General features: G+C 39.2%; 2 protein-coding genes across 4 annotated transcripts in view; one reads left to right on the top strand and one right to left on the bottom strand.

The window, feature by feature from the left end:
- Positions 1-17,221, top strand: part of dph5 (diphthamide biosynthesis 5) — a 47,886-nt gene extending 30,665 nt beyond the window's left edge. The window contains exons 6-7 of one of the 2 annotated variants that reach the window (XM_047049722.1): positions 798-901; positions 16,980-17,221. In XM_047049722.1, the coding sequence (XP_046905678.1) occupies positions 798-901; positions 16,980-17,080 (205 nt within the window). In that variant the 3' untranslated portion in view covers positions 17,081-17,221. Of the gene's footprint in view, positions 1-797; positions 902-5,561; positions 6,062-16,979 lie in introns of those variants that run through there. The other variant, XM_047049721.1, reaches the window with a different exon arrangement.
- Positions 7,622-18,159, bottom strand: part of slc30a7 (solute carrier family 30 member 7) — a 65,347-nt gene continuing 54,809 nt past the window's right edge. For both annotated transcript variants that reach the window (XM_047049719.1, XM_047049720.1), the window contains exons 9-11: positions 15,890-15,980; positions 11,785-11,934; positions 7,622-7,709 (exon numbers count right to left, since the gene is read on the bottom strand). In XM_047049719.1, coding sequence (XP_046905675.1) covers positions 7,662-7,709; positions 11,785-11,934; positions 15,890-15,980 — 289 coding nt within the window. In that variant the 3' untranslated portion in view covers positions 7,622-7,661. The remainder of the gene's footprint in view (positions 7,710-11,784; positions 11,935-15,889; positions 15,981-18,159) is intronic.

The following is an 18,159-nucleotide window of genomic DNA, read 5'->3' on the forward strand; positions in this document are numbered from 1 at the left end:
GACCTTGCCTTAAACCAGTCCTTCTTTCCTGTTGTATGTGTTTTCTGAATGTAAAAAAGGGTAAACTATTACTGGCAGTCACAAGCTGCTGTAAACACTGTCATAACACCTCACACACTAAATTGAACTTATAAGTACTACTTTAAGGTTGTTCTCAATGACTCAGCTAACTCTCGTCTTACTTTTTCATACACAACAGGGATTTGTTTCTCAGAGAATAGCTTCTTATTTCTTGCTAGGGGTACCGGTGGAGCTAGCCACTGATGGTAGCCATAGCTGAATCCAAGGGGGAGGCAGACGTCTCCACACAAATACCATATAGCCTCTTCAGGTGACTACCTAAATTAGTCGTGCTGCCTCTGTACTTGACAGCAGCACGACACATCTTGCCAATTGCATGGGTCTTGTTAAATTGCCCATCTTTCTTGAGAATAGGATTTATTGGATTTATTGAAATTCATAGGAACGTGTAACTCTTCCTCTGCCATGATAACACTCGCCAGAACACGCCTCCAACTCGCTCAAAACTTGGCCGAGAGACTTGATGAGATTCGGCCACTGACAGCAGTGGAGATGAGAGCGCGCACATTATTCAATTTATGTTAGTCACATGTCTGTGAAACTTGCTCAGTTTATCTTAGTTCTCATCTTTTTATGTTCATGCAAATATTTACACATTAAGTATGCTGAAAATAAAATCAGTTGAAAAAGAGAGGACATTTATTTTTTTGTTTTTCATAGCAAATGTACTAGTAAGCCTTCCTAACCATTACATTTGGATTTCTCTTCCTATTTAGGGGCCGTAAGATTTATGAACCTCCAAGGTATATGACTGTGTGCCAGGCGGCTGAGCAACTCCTGGAAATAGTACAAAACAGGAGAGAGAGGGGTGAGGAACTAGGTGAGTGACTCATTCTTTGTATATTTACATTTACATATATTTACAAATAATGTTAAGTATAGAAGCCAGTGTTTCCCCTAGTATTTTTTTTTGCAGTTGGGGCAGGTCAGGTCCCCCCCCCCCCCCCCCCCCCCCCCCCCCCCCCCCCCCCCCCCCCCCCCCCCCCCCCGGCCAAAACAAAGTGCTAACCCTATATATCTGAGCAGCTTAATGTGATAGTCTAATAGCTAATGTAATATTGCACATATTTTCGTCCTATTTCCCCTAAATAAATAAAATTAGCATACTTAAAGACACCTTACAGTATGTTCTAAATGGCATAGGTATAGGCCACTCAGAAGCATGTACACTGTCTGCTTCATTTGATCTCGATAGGCTAAGCATTCTGTAGCAAATAATAATAATATACCCACTATTTATTCATTAAAACTAGGCTACTTAAGCATAATAATGCACTTAAATTACAAACGTGAGCAAGGGCAGCAATCGCTATCGAATCAACAGACGTGCAATTTCGCTAGCAGGGGAAGAATACAAACAACGAAAATCACCAGTTAACTTAATTCAAATTTGCAAGAACTATAGACTAATACAATAACAGGCTTAAATGAACTGACAACATAAGTTATACGACTTACAGTTCTCAAGAATGCACACGCGCAATCTCAACTGGGCTGTGAAGCGCGTCTGTGCTATTCTCCGACATGCGCTCTAACAATCACGGCTGATAGACGGCCTCAAATTTTGTACAGCTCTAATTCTGATACCGTGGCGGCCCGCCATGGAAAAATCAACATAGGGGAAACACTGATAGAAGCACACAAAAACCATAACTGTACCTCTGCAACTAAATAGAAAATAAACTTCACATTAAGTGTACATTAAACCTTATCTCTACTTCTAAAGTTTAATGCAGATTTTGGATTGGTTAATATATATATATTAGTGGTGGGCCGTTATCGGCGTTAACGTGAGACTCTTATTGGGCGATAAAAAAAATATTGCTGTTAATCTATTCTCAAAGTTGGGTTGGGAGCTGGGTCTATACTGCGCAAGCTACATGATGACTTTCACCTTGGTATTTTTGCGCGGATGTATACTTAGCCGAATTACACTGCTTCCCAATGGAAACTTCGACAAGACTAAGGTTGTTTGCACCCGCGATGCGGAATGAGTTTACTGCACGAGTTCTTCCAGTCTCAAATACCACCAAAAAAGCAAAGCATCCCTTAGCTAATGCGGAAGATGCCGGGCCAAGCACTGATGTAGTGCAGGGGAAGAATCGTTGTCAAACTACTGTTTGAGTGCAACCGAGGCAAGCCCGTCAGCACAGCTCTATCAGCCAAGCGAACTAATCTCCTTGCTCACCTGGCTTGAGAAACCCGTTCTCTTATTTGGGTAGCACACATATTCTGAAAGCCAATATATATATTGGAGGTGGGCATAGATTAAAAAAAAAATCTAGATTAATCTCACAGTTATCTTGGAATTAATCTAGATTAAAATGGCTCATTTGAATTCCGGCAAAGGCTTTCACTCTTTATATAGGCCTATACGAGTCTTTGAACCCGTGTGTATGGGTTAGAGGAGCAGAACACAAGCTAAACATAGTCATATGTTTAGCTTGTTTAGCAACATATATATATATAGATATAGTACTGTCAAACGATAAAAGTATTTAATCGCAATTAATGCCATAGTTAACTCACTATTAATCGCACATTTTTATCTATTCAAAATGTCCCTTGATTTCTTTTTGTCCATTTTTTTTCTCATTTTAATGCTCTTATCAACATGGAAAAGTGGATCGGATTTCTTGGGGCAAATGATTTTTTTTTTTAAACAACATTGCAATCGCCTGGCTTTGACGAGGGAGCGGAGAATTCGCATCAGCTGTGTGCTTGGCCATCAAGTGGTATTTCAGACTGGACGTGCTGCGATGATAGCTCAGTTAACAACGACAAAACACACAGATCACTTTGGTCTTGTCAATGGAACCACATGGCAAATTTAAAAGTAAACTTTCCATTCAGAATCTTATTGCCATCCATTTCGGCATCTCGCGCTCGCCATCCACGCAAAACGTAACGTTAGCCGACTACTCTTTAGCCGGCTCGCAAGCCCAAACAAGTGTGCGGCGTGCCTGTTGTTTTGTTTCCGGTCTAGCTAGATCCGTTGTGGTGTTGTAGTTTTTCTAACGTCAGTAGTTGTTGCAACAGCATGTGAAAAAAAATGCAACGTTTGCTAGGCCAAAAATAACGTTAATAACACGTTAAACTGACAGCACTAATATATATATATGCACACACACATATATATATTTGGTGGCCGGTCTGGTCTGACCGTCTGAGGTCGCAGACAATTTTGGGAGCATATTTGACTAAATGGACGCAATTTCAAGCCCTGTAACAGCATTGAGCTGAGCTGTATACCCCTAGCGATAATTTAACCCACTCAGTCCTTTGTCGGTGTCATTGACTGCGAGTAATTAAGGCTGCTGTTTATATTGCGTTCAGCTAAAACTTAGTCTCAGGGGTAGAGCTGAAGGAACAGCAGTTAGATAACTAGTTTAAACTGGTCAAAGAGTAGCAAGCCAGTGAGTCAGTTTTGGTGGCAGAGTACTCACGGTCATCTTTAACCACCAGATCTATGGATAAGTTCTAGGTAGACTAGAATATAAATAAGGTGATACTTTTATAGATCAGTGAATTTTGTGTAGTTAACAAAGCAAACTTGTGTGGTGCGTGTTAACATCAGAAAGCTAGTATACAGACATGAACAACATGCTCACCTTAAACTACACATTCTATTTTAATAAATCAAATCAAATGTATTTGTATAGCCCTTTTTACACGCAAGCATGTCACAGAGGGCTTCACATGCGCCCATAGAACTGCCCCTCAACCAACCTAAACCCTCAAGGAAGACAAGGAAAAACTCCCAGAAAAACTCCCAACGGGAGAAAAAATTAAGAAACTTTGGGAGGAGCAATTCAGAGAGGGATGGAGCAGAACACAAGCTAAACATAGTCATACAGTGTCAATGGGTTTTGAAACACCAAAATCCATTGTTCGGCTTTATAGACGTTGGATGGGACATAAACAACATGTCTACCTTGTAAAATCTAGAATGTACACATAATGTAAGGCCAAACGCATATTTACCGACCTGTGATATAAAGTAGAAGATATGGAACTAAAGCCAGCTTAATATGGAATGCCTCTCGTCCTTTTCCAATTAGTATCCTTCTTAGGCTCATCATCCAATCACTTGCAGGCAGACAGATTCTTAGCATTAAAGCATAGATTATATGTTAGCAGTACAGGTTATAACAAACATTTTAAGCTACCAATTTGGGGGAGGGTTGTTAAGGGGTAGTTGAAGGTCTGTTTCCAAAACAAGATCAATATTAACATCCACTACCCCTGGAAACCCTTGTAACCTCCTAAATGTAAAACTTCAACAATTTATAGTGCTATGCAGTCCTATTCCATGCAATGCAACTTGGAAGCTAATGTACACTGAATGGAAAGTTCTGAAATAATGAAGTTATGTTGAAGAATTGTTGCAGACCTAATTGGCTTGTCGATACTCCAGGTATAACTGTAGTATTAAAGCAATATAGTACGAGTGCGAGTGGGATTGTTGAGGAATATACCACGGGTGGTGTTCGGCCATACTATATTGCTTTTATAAAACAATTTTATAGTCAACCAAATAACAATAATCAAAATACAGCTATTGAATAAAAAAAAAAGTTCATTTTGCCATTGTTCCTCCGCAACAAAAAAATAGTTCCGGTGTCAACGTCAGAGCTATTAGCCCGAAAGCTAACGTTATGCTAGCAAGATTCAAAGGCAATAACATTGTGTACGGTTGACAAACAGTAAATATAATTTTACAGTATGTTTGACAAGAAGATTTGCTAGCTAACCAGCCATGTCACTATCCCAAACTCAATATCAAGATTTTCACGAACAAAGTATCGGCCATACTAGTACAGTACGGCCGCAGCCTGTGGAGCGAGTTGAATAGCAAATTAATGTGAGATGACCGCATCAAAGTTGACATTTTCTCCAAACTGTAATTATAATTTGACAGTATGTTTAACGACAAGACTAACCAGCTATCGAGCCATGTCATTTTCCCAAAATCAAGATTTTTAAGAAGAAAATAATTGGCCATGTGTAGAGTTGCTGCTACTGCTGTCGTGTCGGCCGCAAGTAGATTGATTATCAAGGTGAATAGAGAATAGTGTGTGAGATGAGCGGTTACGTGACACTGACACAGTACATTCTGAAAAGAAACATTTTTCATATACGTTATAATAAATATTGAAGTCACTCATTGTTGTAAATACAAGTTAGCTTGTTAAAGTCTGTCAAAATTGTAAATGGAGGCTTTGACTCGTCCCCGTTGTCATGGTTACTTATTTGTATCAACGCGAATGTTTAATCGCGGAGTGATTTATTATTGGAGTGAAAAGTCAGAGTGGGTTGTTATCAGATAATTCAACTCATGGAACGTCTCTCATCCAATCAGAAACAGCTATTTAAGTCGAAAAAAACAATTGTTTTATAATGTACTATATCACATACCCATAGTATGTTGTGTAAATAATAAAGGTATATGGGAAGCTTTTTAATACATTTTGTTTTAGCCATCACAGAGGAAACCATATGTGTAGGCCTTGCCAGGGTGGGAGCAGAGGACCAAGCCATTTACACAGGGACTCTACGTCAGCTAGTGTCATGTGATCTTGGTGCACCTCTACACTCGATGATTGTGGCGGGGCACTTGCATCCATTGGAGGTGGAAATGCTGCGTCTGTCAGCTGCTCCTGAGGCCCTGCAAGACCTCCAGATGACCGACAGTTCCACATACATCTCCTAACATCTCCTAACAATCAACAACCCAACTGGCTGTCATGTTCTGCCAATGCTCCACTTAGCAAGGCAAACATGTATAGTGTTTAGAATAAGGCTTTGTATCAAATAAGCTTTTTCCCGTGGTGAAGGCGCTTTCTTTTTTTCATCTGCAATTCAAGTGCCCAATGCCTGGAGACCCTAACTTTTCAACTGGTCTACATGCTCAAGAAGTCACATATTTTTAAGACTGGCTTCATCTGTGTTTTGTGTTAATAAACTGGCGTAAATCATGTAAGAGGTGTTGGAAAAATATTTATTTTGACTAAATATATTTTTGCTGACTGCATAGGTAACATGGGTTTCATGATTTCTTTTTAACATCATGTGCTTGGGTCAATCTGGGTACAGATCTGTTCTGTTCATGAATAGCAAATATTTTAATGGATGTGCAAAATAACTTGACATTTGGCGACCTGATGTTTTGTAGCCTTGGAAATAAATAGTTTATCTTGATGAGTTTCAGTACAGTTGATTAACCAACAAAGGATAAACAATTTTTTTGTGCATTGGTGGGAACTGATTTGCCCAATAAAAGCATTTTTTTTTTATTCCTAAGATACACAATAAGACAAATGCATCAAAGGAATCAGTTTACAAAATGTGCTTACTGTATTATACTGCACTACACAAGTCCTGGATGGCATGTCAAGTAGGTTTTTGGAAGAGCGGAATAATGCATATCATTCATGTGGAAAGGATTTTGAATGCAGGTTAACTGTTTACATTTTAAAAGATGAAATTGGTCAGCAACCTACATGAAGACTTATGAGGTAAATAAAACCATGGGTTTAAACCTAGAAAATATTAATGTCTGTTTTCAACCATCACATTTATACAAGTGAAACTTCAAACTCAAATGTATATAAAACTAAGGGGAAAGGGGTAACTCATTAAACATGGCAATTATGGTAGTGGTGACATTTAACATCTTAAATAATTAGGAATACCCATGACATGTTCTGCCCAGTACACAAGATATTGACAATTTCTTGACTGGAAATTGGTTGGAATGTTAAATTGCTGAATCTTGGAGGATATTATTCTGTTGTTGCAGAATAGGATTCAAATTCATGATTTTATATTATAAAGGCACTTAAACCACAATGACAGTCTGACATATACAAAGGCTGTCCCAAGATTTTCAACAATTAGCTTACTTTTGGATGAGTGTAGCTGTGTTAGCAACACTTGGGAATAGCAGGGAGGGAGGGAGGACAACCCTAACCCTTTAAAAAACATTGTCATTCTTGAGCAAAATGTTAAAAATCTTGGTTTGCCCTTTAGTTTTTTGTAGATGTAAAGACCCGTCTGAATGACCTGTCATAAATCATGAAAAAAAGAAGCTGAGCATGGGGAAGGTGTGGATTTCAAAAGGTACATCACATACATAGTTCAAGTTTTCTCATATCACACATGCAGTTCATAAAGAGGATGCACCCAATGAAAGTTTCCACCTTTGGCAATTTTAATTCCTACAATCTAAATTCTTTACACCTTTTGTTGCATATTGTAACCTAAAGTTAAAAAGTAAACACATTTTAAAAGTTAATTCTACACATTTATTTATCTAGGTAGTGTAGACATTCAACAGGGAATGTAATGGCACATGGGATATTCCTCATTTTCTTGGTTGGTCAGAGTTGCATGTACTTCTTGTAGCTGCTTCTGTCTTGGTCCATGGTTATAGATATGAACAAAGAGGGACCCTGAGAGGTGCAGCTTTCAATAGGGGAAACAAAGTGGGGAGAAAATCCCACAGCAGCACAGAGGGCTTTGGTCCCAGGACTTCTCAAGGATATGAGTGTCTTCTTTTTCTAAAATGTTTTTTGAATCTACATTGTTGACACGTCAATCTGGACGTAGAGTTGCCGAACTCCAACCTGTAGACAAGAGAAGTGAGACATGTTGCAATTTCAAAAAGCACATTTTGATAAATAGCTGTCAGTGTCATAAAAGCACTTTGCAGCCGCCAGACAGTTGTGACCAGACATCTTTTACACCAGTTGTCATGACGGCCCACACCAATCAAAAATCTACACTTTAATCTTGTACAAAAAAAATTGAGATACCTACAGTAAATAATATTCATTTTATCTAATTGTTGAATTAATGGGGATTTTGGGGACATATGGCACCTTCCATGTCATATGCAAACAATTTGTAATAGTTTGATTAAACAGGCCTTAAACATTTGATAAGCAGTTTTCTTTCCTTTTTAAGATACAAGCTGTCAATTTGTTTTGGTGTGACAGGAAAGACAGAAAGAGAGGAGAATACAGCAAAGGGCGAAAGCAAAAAGACACCCCCCCAAGAAAACTCCACAACTGAGATATCTCTCTATAGGACCACGTCAAGCCGTAAAGCTTTTTATTTATGTTACGATATTACGTTCACTAGTTTTTATCCATTAATTATTCACGTCTTCTGACGTTTGATCGTATTATTTGATAATGGTATCTTCGCTATTTGTGTTGACTTGTCCTCTCCAAATAATTCCTTGACGATCTCTGTTGCGCATGGCAATATCAAAGTTTCTGCAATTGTATGCCCTTTTCTTTGCTTTGGCGATTTTGTCAGCAACTTTTTAAATGTATTTCTTGTCAGTAGCAGTAGCAAAAAATGCCCTGAGGCCTATTCCATAAAGGCCGCTCAAAAAAGCTGGACTTAAAGTCCCAAACCAGACTTTAATTAGTTTAATTATTCAAGCGGGGCTTAAGTGGTTCCATAAACGCCAATTTCAGCTCACGCAATCCTAGTAATTCAAGTCAGATTTAAGTAGTCAAGCTAATTGCGCGTATACCCTATTCTTAAACAGCCCGAAAGGTAAAACATGGATCATACAATCCACCACGGCAAAAACAATGCACACGGCCACATGACTTCTTCCAGAAAGAACGTTCCCTTTAAGCCGTGTACTATGACAGCTCCCTCATCCACCCATAGACTTAATAGACACAGCTACTTTGGCGTCCCCATTCATTTCTATGAAAAGTGCTCAGTGGTGCAGTGAGGCAAACAAGTGCGCGAAACCGGACCGCGCCATCTTTCCAGTTGCGGTTCTTCCGGTCTAGCGATAAACAGTGGCTCGCTTTTTTCCTAGCTCCGAGACTCGTGCACGCTTGTAACTAGCTGTACACGTCATACTTTGCGACAAGCAGTCGCGAGCATAGACTTATATAGTCGCGAGCGTGTGAGCTAAGTGGCAGAATGGGGTACAAGTTCGATAAGAATCAGACACATGATGCAAACTTTACGTAAATGTATTCTGTCACTGTATAGTATTCCTTTCACTTGGTTTTTAGAAATAGGCTATAGGGCTAAATATAGGGCTATTGTCGATGGAACTCATGACATATGTTGTTTTTTTTCTTTGTGATTTGAGTATGATTTCCAACACTGTGTCGGATTAAATAAACTGTTAACCTGAACACCTAGTTCCGTCATTGTTCTCACCAGGCAAAGAAAGCTTAAAAGTTATTTTGGTAACAGAAATCTTCCATAATGCAGACTTACCATAGCTTACTGTCAACTTTATATTCAAAGAAAATGCCATGAAATTCACACTGCCTTCAATTTAACATCAGTGTAGAAATGTGGCCCGTGTTTTATATGTTCAACCTACAAAACTAAGCGCCTATTAATGGATATAACGTGATCTAACAAGACTTGGTAATAGTGTAATAAATAAAAGCTTGAGAAGTGTGTCTAAAATATATTTTATTGAACATTTGCCTTTGAAAGGGGCATATTAACAGAACTATTTACAAGACGTTTCCATAAGTGGGGGTGAAACAGAGTTACCTTCATTGTCCCACAAAAGCAGTCTGGCTTGATGACAAGATAAAAAAAGAATAATGGGTGTGTTTAACAAAATCTTCTGAAGGCAAGACTAATATTATTTAAATATGTATAATTTCCTATTGTGGTTATCAGTTAAAGTATTAATCTTCATCTTTGCTCCAGATAGACATGTCAACAATCTATGCTCAAGCTTAACATAATATAATATTTTCCATCATGTCATGAACTAAAAAACTTTCATGACAGAAAAATCTAATCTTTTTTAAAATAACGGGAGTAAACTATATTAACAACATTTCATGTATGTGTGACAACCATTTGCTAAACTTGCTACAAGAGGGCAGGCAACTCAAGCCATTTCTCCCTGTGCTCATTCAATATACGTCTATGGCTCATTCAGCTCCAGGTAAATTGGCAATAGGCCAATGTGAACTTTTGTGCTTGTGCCCTGTTCGTATGTGCGAGCACATTTGCAGGCAACTTTTATTGACGTAAGCAAATAAATGGGGTGCTAGTTTACCCATTTCGGATTGGTTTCAAACTTAGCAAAAATCAGGAAAAATTATTTTATGAAAAAGCTAGTAGTATGAGGCAGGTTCGAATTTAACAAAAATTATTGGGGAAGATAGTTTTGTAAATGTCGACTGGAGTTAATAGAATAAAAACGACCGGAAGAGCCGATGTCTAACAAGAAATGCAATACCACCTACATCCACCGGGGCCGTTCCTTCAAGCCGAGGGGCGAGGGTCTGCATCCACCGCTTAATCAAACTAAAATGACACGTCATGATTGACATGAACGATAGGCCCTTTTTTAGGCCTTTACTTTGTTGATAAAAAACAGACACCCTCTAAACACATCTAAATTGACTTTTTTGACATTGTTTTAAATAAGTAGCCTAATATTAATCAATACATTACCCAGCATGGCTATATTGTGTATCAAATCATTGTTTAATGCATTAGGCTAAATGTTGTAGCCTATGTAGGCTATTTAAGTTGATTTTCTATAAATGTAGCCTACATATTGAACTGATGAGAATTAGAAAATGAGAATGTCTGTGGTAAATCATCGTTTTCCCGTTGGGTCAGTGTTACAGGAACGCTTAGACACGGTCTAAGCCTGACAGTTAACCTGACCCGGACCAGGCTAGTTTCGAAGTATAAGTTACCATAGTAACTGAGTTTGAACTACGTTGAGCTAGCTTAAGGAACTGAATGAACTAGAAATGAGCCTGACTAACTGACCAGTCTAGCTTATTTGGTAAATTTGCTTTATCGAACAGGACTCTGGGCTTGTTGCGGTATCGGGGATGAGTTGTTTGCAAATGTCTTGTTGGCCCTCCACGCATTGACCAAATTATTACTTGCAGCAGTCCTCACATTGATCGATAAAGCCTAACACAAACATGCGAGTATTGAAGTCCCAGACAGCCGTACATTTTGTAATAGCCTATATTCATTTTTTTTTTCTACACACCACTGTAAATACTGACATTTTGTTATTGCATTTCAAATAGGGCCTTTTTATTGGCCTAGGTTTTTACATTACAAATCTGAGCGAGTACTGATTTTTGTTATTTTATTTTCAATATTATAGGTTATTTATGCATAAACCTACCTAGTTATAGTAATAAACATACTGTTTGTTTGAAAGCATCAATTTTTGTCATCATTGCTGCAAGCTTAGGAGAGCGATAATATCATAACTTGTGAAGGAGGCCCTAAAATATTTTCTTGGGGAAAGGGTGGTCTCAGACAAAAAAACGTTGAACCACTGATGTAGCTGCAGTGTTTCACGTTCTATAAAGATACATCGTTTTGTTCATAGTCATAGCTAGACCAAGATCACATTGAGAGAAGTCAAGAAGGGCTTTGGCTCAAACATTTCTCAAATAACATTTTAGCTAGTACTCACTGACATCAATTTATTTAACATTTAAGAAATAAGTAAAGCATCCTGTAAATGTTGTGATTCATGCAAATCAAGTAATTCATATTTATAAATGTTCTTATCAGTGGTACTTAACAACAATGCTTTTGATGTATTTTAAACATAATGGATTGTCAATATCTACGTAACATTTATTTTCCTCCAATATCTCCTACACCTCATATTTTTGTTTAGTGTGTGTCAAAATGTATGCCTCTTACTTGTGTGAAAATATTGTGGGTTTGGCTCAGTATCCAGCGGACATCAGCATCGGGGGCCACAAGGAGCTTCAGGGTGCCAATATAAACATCTGTGCATAGGGTCCAGAAGTGAGGCTCTTGCAGATTATATACTCCCTGCAGCTGCTGCACCTACAAAGGAAAGCAAAGTTGAATTGGTGTATGTTTTAAACTTTGAATGAATTTAACCTTTTACATTAATGACTGCTTTAACTATCTGGTGTTGGTTTTACTAATTTGAGCAAAATATTAGAATGCACATTATCCCAGAGAGACTCCATAAGTGCAGCTAGTTTAGGCAGGGCAATTGGGCAGCGCACATTATCCTTTTGTCGGGGACGTAAGGCGTGTACTCCACCTTCCTTTCCTCCGCCCACTACTACACCCATGTAGTAGCACATGCACATTGGGCCACGTCCGATAAGGCGTCTTTGAAAGTCGCGCGGATACGCACACACTCACCCCGGTTGTTGTATCATCAATGCTGCTGCTGCCCTCCACCATCCCCTTCCCCCCATGCTGTCTGTATGTTCTATCCTTCTGGGGGATTATATCTATATTGCTCCCTGCCTCATATGTCATGCATGTATGTGTTGCATCGAGGAGGCATGGAGTGCTTCCCTGGCTTAGATCATCCACTCCGCCAAAGTCAATCTACATGTCCATGTCTTGTAACAATAAAGGCTCAAATCTAATACGTGATTGTCTTGACTGAAATAGCAATCTGCCCAGTGGTGAATGCATTATGTTTAAGTAGGCCTATGGTAGATAGCTTGGACACTTGTTAAAGCAGTGTTCTTTTGCTTACTGTGTAGGATGTTCCTCTTAAGAGTACGTGCATTCATTATTATTATTATATAGCTATGATTGCTTATTTCATAAGCCTCACCATTTTTTTCTGTAATTGCAAACATGACTTCACGTTCCAACTTCAGAATGACCTTAAATTCCCAAATGCATGAATGGTTTACTTCATGTAGGCCAGGGGTGTCCAAACAACAGCCCGCAGGCCAACTGTGGCCCGAGGTCCATTTTTAATTGGCCCGCAGCAGGGGCGTAGCCAGAATAATCTTTTTGGGTAGGCATCTTTTCAGTTTTCTTTTACTTATTTACTTTGCGATTTTCGCAAATGTTTGCATTTTTCTGATATATTTTCGTCGTTGGGTAGGCCTGTGCCTACCTAGGCCTACCCAGGCCTACCCGTGGCTATGCCTCTGGCCCGCAGCAAATTATAAAAATATAATGGAAGATGGCCCGCGCATGAAAATTGCACTTGCCTGACTTGCAATTCTTAGTTGCACCACTAGTGGAGCCACCCGTATTTGTTGAAGACTCAATTTTGAAAGCGATGACCACAAATGGCGGAATCAGTCTCTCGCTCGCCATTGTGTAGTCCACTCTCATTATAGTATAGGCGCGTCTAGGGTGGCCCTGAAGTGCAAATGACACCCACTAACATGAGTGCATCCCCCAAATGAAAATACTCCCCCCGAATACGAGTCAACTCCCCCCAAATAGGATGACGTGCTTTTCTCCCCCCAATACAAAGACACACTCCCCCAAATGGGAAACAACATTACATAAACTTAAAAACACATTACATTTACTCAAAACGGTTTATCCTTTTCCTCGTTAAGAAGCCGCAAAGCCTTCACCTCTTCTACCAAGTCCAAAATGGACTTCTGCTGGAGTCGGATAGCTGACGTTTCCCCATAAAGAAATTCCAACAATTTCCTGATTACTTCAAGATCTTCCATGGCTGGATTTTTCTTTGGTTCCATACTGGCAACAGGTAGGAGTCTGACATGCGCAACATGATCGACTTTCTTACAGAATTACATTCTCTTAAATAAATCATTGTGTATAATACTTGCGTTATCCCATCTGCTCTACTTTCATAGAATTCATTACTTTAAGGTTAGACTGATTATTACGAAGGCTATTATTCATTAAGGTTAAATAAGGTTTCCTCAGTCGCTTTAACAAAACATGAGGTTGTGCCCCCCAGAACTAGATACTTTATTATAAATTAGGCATTGCTAATCTTAAACCGAGCAAACCCCGCTACAATAGGCACTTCTCTCCACAGCACAACTTGCATTTTACTGATATGTTTCTGTCATTTTCACTGACTGCAGGGTTTTTCCTGCAAAGAGAACATTTTGGCGCGCGCCAAAGCCGTTTTCCTGAGCGCCAAAGGCGAAAAAAAGTCTGCGGTGAAAAAAGAAAAAAAAACCTGTCTTTATCACGCGTGCAATGCATGTCAGGGACTCAGGTGGCTGAGCGGTTAGGGATGTTTCCCTGCTCCAGCACACTTGATTCAAATGAATGGTCATTGCCCGGCTTCCACAGAGCTTGATAACGACCCATTCAGTTGAAACAGGTGTGCTGGAGCAGGGAAACATCTAAAACATGCAGGACAGTGGCCCTCAAGGACCAGGATTGGACACCCCTGCTATAGACCATAGCATTACACATATCAAAACAAAACGAACACAACAATAGAACTCCAAACAACGCTTATTTAACTAAGCTAATGCCCTTAACTTGGTAACTTTTCAGCTTCCCGCAGGGCATTCTGGGTACCAAGAGCAATGCACGAGTAGAGGCGATCTTACAGCATTGTGTAACACACTTCGGTTGTGGATAGTATGTCCAGAAATAAAGCCAAGTCATGAATTTTGTGGCAGAATCCATTGCTATGTATACAAAATTATTTTAGATATCGTATAAGTTTAGCTAGCTTGCAAATCCTGAGGATAGCCTGCTGTAGCAGACCTTTCTATGTGACAACAGACAAGGGTCCGTAACGAATCTGGGAAACGCGGCCATGGGTGTTTTGTCCATTGGAAGTTGCCGTAGGCTTGATACTGAAAGCATTACGTGAAATCAGTAGCCTGGCTGCCAACCCAACTTAGCCACGCCCACAAAAAAAATTGGTCGGTAAGTTGGGTCTGGGGTAGCTCGGTTGGGGAAAAACTATGTCCAAACAGGAGCTGTTCGGACCAATCAAATGGGCTTTATACAATGGACAGATGATCAACAGTAACTAAATCAACCACGTCACCAAAGAGCGCTTGGTTTTCAACAAACAACATATTACGTCGCTCTGATTGGTTGTAGGTCTATCCAATTTAGCGGAGGCCTTTTTTTCCGGGTTCGGTTGAAACACGCCCCATACTCACAGCCTAACGAAGCTGTTTCAGATTCATATTCTGACTAGAATTATGAGTATGACAACGTCAGGCTATGAAATCAGTGAGGGCGGTTCAAATGGCGATGTAAAGAAGAGCAGTGGTAAAATACAAGTTATGAAAAGAGACTGCATCCATGTTTTATTGTCCACACGATCATATACAGTTTTTACATTTAAATTTTTAGTCATTTTGCAGACGCGGTTATCCAGAGCGACTTACAGTATGTACAGGGACATTCTCCCCGAGGCAAGTAGGGTGAAGTGCCTTGCCCAAGGACACGTCGTCATTTAGGAATTGATCCGGCAACCTTCTGATTACAAGCCCAACTCCCTCACCGCTCAGCCATCTGACTCAAAACGAATTAGTAATGTGTACATTACAAATTTGTAATGTACAAAAAATACTTTGTAAATACGACGAGGCCCCCCTGGTTGCCGAGGTCCTTATGGGCAACTGCCCGACTTGGGATGCACCGCCCCTAAAAGAGCTGTCATGAAACACATCCCACTAGGACAAGAGTTGTCCATCTATAAGCATGGTTCTTGGCAAGCTGTGGTAAGTAAAAGTACTTCAGGATTTATTTTTTATAAACATACTTGACTTTCATTTACGTCATTCCTTTTCAGCATCCTATGCTAAGGCAAAGCAATATTTTGATAGGTCTTTGCAGCCAGATTTTCTTCCAATCTTGATTAAAAACTAAAGTAAACAAGGCCTTTTCAGCATTTCTTTTCAAGCCTTAGAGTAACATGTTATTTCCTTAATTGCACCATGCAACACACCTGTATGGAAGTATCTGCACTTGTTGTTTTTCAACATTTAAAAAAAGAAAAAATCCTTAAATTTGTTACCTGTCTGTCTCTGTGACTGAAACATTGAGCAGGACTTACCCTCTGGTAGCACTCTGGTAGGGCAGTGTCCAGTGATGGTGGAGTACGTTGCATTAATATCCCAATAGATTCCCTTAGCAGTGGCACCACACTGTAGATAGAGAATCATCAGTCAAATCGCATTACAAGTATTGATATGACTTTTTTTTTTTATCAAACTGTTAAATGTAAATAAATAAAACGACTAATACATGGGCAGTAGTGGTGAGATTATTAGTTACGCTGACATTTGGCAACAGCATTTTAGAACCTTACTCTACAGTGTTTAAACAGTAGCACAAGAATTGAGCACATACACGCAGTCTTTGTGAAATGTGCTGTACCAAACACTGTTAGAGTGCATAGGACAACAGGATGAAGAAAAAAAAATATTCGCACAACAGTTTTGGTTGTTCACAATGTGTGCTTGTTTAGACTACCCGCAATGCTTTGGGGCTATCTTGTTGTTATTATCAGTGACCTATGCACTTTGTAAAGCTCTCTCTTGGAAGTCGCTTTGGATAAAAGCGTCTGCTAAATGAATAAATGTAAATGTAAACATGATACTTGGATAACTGCTTTCTAGACTCTATGGAATGCAAAAATATCAAATTATTATTTTGAAAGTTTGATAACCGATCACTGTAATTAAGTTGGAAGTCCACTGGTGTATTGCTATTGACCCAAGGATGCGTGGTGCCACAAGTGACATTTGGATGAGCTGTTTCATTCATTAAAAATAAATAGGTCTATAAAATATATGATTTCCAACACACCTGATTCAAACAAATGGGCTGTTATCACTCAGCCAAAACCTGACAACCCATCATTTGAACCAGGTGTGTTGGAAGAGGTCCCGAGGACCAGGATTGACAAAGGCTGACTTAAACACTAATTTAGCTATTAAATCTGATCTATTACAGGCAGAAGCCCAGAAGAGCAGTGCTGCTGACTGACAATGCTATTTCAAAGGGTTTTATTTACGGATGAAATGCTGCGACACAATATTAAAGTGCATATTTTATTGTAATTATAGATGAGTGAATTTTGTTATGTTAGTAAATTAATGCATTTATTGATGAAAAACTGCCTGTGTTTTGACTTATTCCAGGAATCTCTTTGTGTCGTGTCACCCAATCAACAAACATCTTAATCACCGGCTGCATCACGGGAACAGGCACTACACTAGTATTTTGTATGTTTGAGCTTTGATTAAGCAAATTTGTTTTCATGCTTTAAACACTAAGGGTAAAACAAATAAATTAATAGTTTTACACTTTTCAAGGAGACATTGACTGCAGAACCGAATTTACCTTGTCACAGTTGAATAACGGCAGTTCATTGGGTAAAATGGACATACAGTGAACTTCAAAGTCCATTTACACCTCTTTCCTATGCAAATCTCACAATAAAAACATTTTGCTGTAAAATGGTCGATTTCTGGTCTGTACCTTTGTCACGCCCCAAAATATGCTGCGCGCTGCTCTACTTCCAGGAATTACAAATAATGTTTTTCAAGGATATTGAAGACTACGGCCGTAAATGCAGTGTTCCAGGCTGTACAGGGAATGCTGACACTGAGTCTTTGAAGGAACCAAAAACTGTGATATTTGTCTATGAAAAGATCCCTGTGAAGTTCGACCCTCAATTACACATTTGCTCGAACCATTTCACCGAGGACAGTTTTGAAAACCTTACAACGTAAAGCAAGATTTGCTATGAAGCTGTTGCTGAAAGGAGGTGTTGTTCTGACCTTATGTTCATCACAACCGCAAGCTGTAGTATGATTTTGTCACTAACAGTTATTAGCAATGCTAACGTATCCTGTATCTATCATAGCTAGATATTTAGTAATTTAGCAGAAAAAGAGCTCTGGATAAGAGCGTCTGCTAAAATGACTAAATGAGGTAGAATGTGTGATGATTTAGTTTATTGCCAATGGGGCCAACGTTATGTTCCTGACAGTTTCATTGGAATAAATAACCTGTGTTGTCATGTAAATCTACAATTCATGATGCATGTTTGTCCAGATATTTGTCAGGTTATTTTTTATTAGTTACAGCTAGCAAGATAGCTAACTGAAGCAGAGTTGAACCAGTTTGGTTGCTAAGTTGTAACGTTACCCACATCAATCCCGTTTGTTTCAACAACAGAATTGGAAACAACTAACATTATCATTTAAAATGGTATCTAGTCAATCTGTGAAAACAGTGTTGTGCAAAGACAATAGATTTATTTGTAAGTTTTTATTTCAAGTCTCCACCTTCGATCTTTCAGTGAGTGCTGTTGGC

The sequence above is a fragment of the Hypomesus transpacificus genome, chromosome 26, assembly GCF_021917145.1.
Source record: "Hypomesus transpacificus isolate Combined female chromosome 26, fHypTra1, whole genome shotgun sequence".
In the NCBI taxonomy this organism is placed as follows: domain Eukaryota; kingdom Metazoa; phylum Chordata; class Actinopteri; order Osmeriformes; family Osmeridae; genus Hypomesus; species Hypomesus transpacificus.